The following is a 2,856-nucleotide window of genomic DNA, read 5'->3' on the forward strand; positions in this document are numbered from 1 at the left end:
TAAGTTTACTATCAAGGAATAATATCCTCTTACTCAAAAGTAAGTCACAATCTATACATATGTTAGTATGTGTATATTAATGTTCTCTCTTTAATATTGGGAATCCATTGATATCACTTTGCCTAAACTGGCCAACATTCATTCCTTCGTATTTTCTTGATACCTTTTTCTATTTTGCTAACTTCCTCAGCTGCTCTCCTATCCATCTCAGGTATCTTACCTGCGAAAGAGCTATAGTAGCCCAGAATCATCCATTCAGCCCCTTGATGTTTTAATTTCCTCTTTGACGGTAAGCTGGTATAATGAACAGTACTTGTCCTCTCCAAAACTAACAGTGTTCAGGTATTGCCATTCTATAGTTTACTCAACTATGGATAGTGCCTCCGGTCCTCGTGCCTCATCATGGGCAAATGTCGTGAAAAATCGGCATCAGAACGACGCCTACCATGACACGCCTCATGATTCTTCATCGGTAAATATGAGAATGGCGTTCAAATCCAAAGGTGATAACAAGAAGAACCAAATCACCCGACCAGACCAAAGCGAATATCAAATGACGCCACCAATCCACTCCGCCAAACCTTCGGTATCTACGCCTTCTACATTCAAAGCTCAATATCTTCAGAAAGTTCAAGCTGCGAAACAGCTAGCAAATCAGAGGCCCAATTTGCAACAGCAAGACATGGTTCCGGCTAGAGGTATCCAAAATATGGCTAACCTCAATGTTGAACTCGCTTCCATGAAAGCTACTATCTCGACCTTGCAGGAGGATCTGTCTCGCAAACACGGCGATCTGATTCAAGCAAAGGCGGCTCTAGCTGGAAAAGACATACAGATCGAAGAGCTTCAGAATTCCGTTGCGATGCTAAGGGAGAACATTCGCTCTATCACCGTTGCTACCCAGGCAGATGAGAACGATTTGGCTGCTAAGGATGAGTTAATTTCGAAACTAGAGTGCGACAATGCTGAATTACGGGACTCCATCCATACCGGAATTATCTCTATTAGCCAAGTCTATGGCCCTGGTAGTGATCAAGCCTTTACCCGTATGGCTGCGAAGCAAATAGAAGCTTCTGGGTCTACTATGATGAATTTCCAAAATGGCCGTCAGGATAGCCACACAAACTCCGTGAAGACACCGGATCTATCAGCACCCTACTGCCCTCCGCAGGCATCGAAGCAGACTGATGGCGTACCACGCGGCCAACCTATACACGCAGCAGGTGATAGTCAGAAACCCGAACCTCAGAAAGATAATCAATCTTCTAAACAAGCATACCGGCCTTCTAAGGGTAATCGTTCTACCAAAGGAATGCATCAGCCTAACACTATGGCTCGCCAACCTATGAGCCAGGCTGATAATTCTATCACTGATGTTAACCGTCCTACTACGGACAACCCTCCTATGAAGCTCGATGAACCCACTAAGAAACCCGAGGGATCTGTTGAGTGCGTCAAAGAGCAAACGGAGGATCACCCGAAGCCGGTCAACGATACTCAGGAGGCTAACAAGAATGGACCTTCTATCGATTCCAATCAACCTACTGATATCATTTGTAGCCCGACCCAAGAGGACGTTGATGCTACCTCAAATGTTAAGACTCTGTCAGAACTTGATCCTTCTATCATCAGCCTTTCTCCCACCTCATCCTGTAGAAACAAAGCTGGTGGTATGGTGCATACTATTACCCAGGAACATTTGACTTCCGGTACGGAGAACGATGAGGTTTCCGATCTGAGCGGAGATCAGGATCAGGATCAAAAAAGCGAAGAAGAACCCAAGGCGGAGAAGGTTGACGGTAAATACCGCTCCAAAGGTATATGTGAGTCGGTGGATATCATGGATGGCGCTGCGTTAGCCAAGGTAGTGGATGAACGCCCCAAAATCGTGGATCTTCCAGCCGAGAAGCAACCGAACCAATTTCGAACTCAGATGATCTTCTGGAAAACTCGAAGCCCCGAGCCAGGAGAAAACCGTACTACCCCTTTTGGTATCGTGTCTTCGTCAGATCCTGCGGTCCTTCCTACCATAGAAGATGGATTTATTCCGGGAAACCGTAAAGATGGTTCTGAATGGGTGGACGTTACGGCTAAGAACAAGCTTAATAAAAATTCTAAGGGCAAGACTGAGAGCAAGCCAAAGAATAGTCCTACACCGGCAGAGGACGAGAAATTAGTGACGGAGCAGAAACCTGCAAACAAGTCGACCAAACCGATACCCAGAGAGAAGGGTATCCCAGCAAGTCTTCAGAAGCGCAGGGGTAAGAAGCGCCCCAGCGGCACAATTATCGGATCAAATTCCGTCTTCTCTCGGGCAGCCAAGGGACAGCAAAGCGAAGATGAGGCAGGCATTGATGAAGGTTCCACCGACAGTAAGGAGGCGAAGATTTGCACACCTGAATCATCCGGACCTCTAAGCTGGGCTGATGAAGTAGAGGAGGAAGAGGCACGACGTAATTCTTAAAAATTTTAGCATTAGGTATCCACTCATGAGTGATTGCTTCAGAGTAGCATCTCGAGGAAAGTTCTATGGACTATGATAGACTAATTTCGGTGGAATTATTGGTTTGAGGTTGGATCAAGTGGCTGATCTAATTACTTAGGTCAGATGGCTGAGTCTTCTTTGCTATGTAGCTAGGCCAATAATAACCTTTGCAAAACACTAGCATTTGGTCTAGCTATAATATTTGTTACTTGTTTGTATGACTTGTCTTGATGCTTTTATGCACAATGGTAAAGCCCCCCTTAAAAGTTGGCAACTTAGGTTGTTTTCATTATAATCTAATGCTTTCTACATTATGCAGTTAATAATAACGTTGCCTACATCGTCTACTACTTGAGGGAGATTGTCGTAAA

General features: G+C 45.0%; 1 protein-coding gene across 1 annotated transcript; it reads left to right on the forward strand.

Annotated features, from left to right (window-relative positions):
* Positions 1-370: 370 nt before the first annotated feature.
* Positions 371-2,464, forward strand: GL218_06466 (uncharacterized protein; the record flags this gene model as incomplete). Its single annotated transcript, XM_033583179.1, has 1 exon — positions 371-2,464. One exon carries the CDS (start codon positions 371-373, stop codon positions 2,462-2,464), a length of 2,094 nt encoding a protein of 697 aa, XP_033433746.1.
* Positions 2,465-2,856: the final 392 nt, after the last annotated feature.

The sequence above is a fragment of the Daldinia childiae genome (genome assembly GCF_008694065.1).
Source record: "Daldinia childiae strain JS-1345 chromosome Unknown Scaffold7, whole genome shotgun sequence".
NCBI classification, from domain to species: Eukaryota; Fungi; Ascomycota; class Sordariomycetes; order Xylariales; family Hypoxylaceae; genus Daldinia; species Daldinia childiae.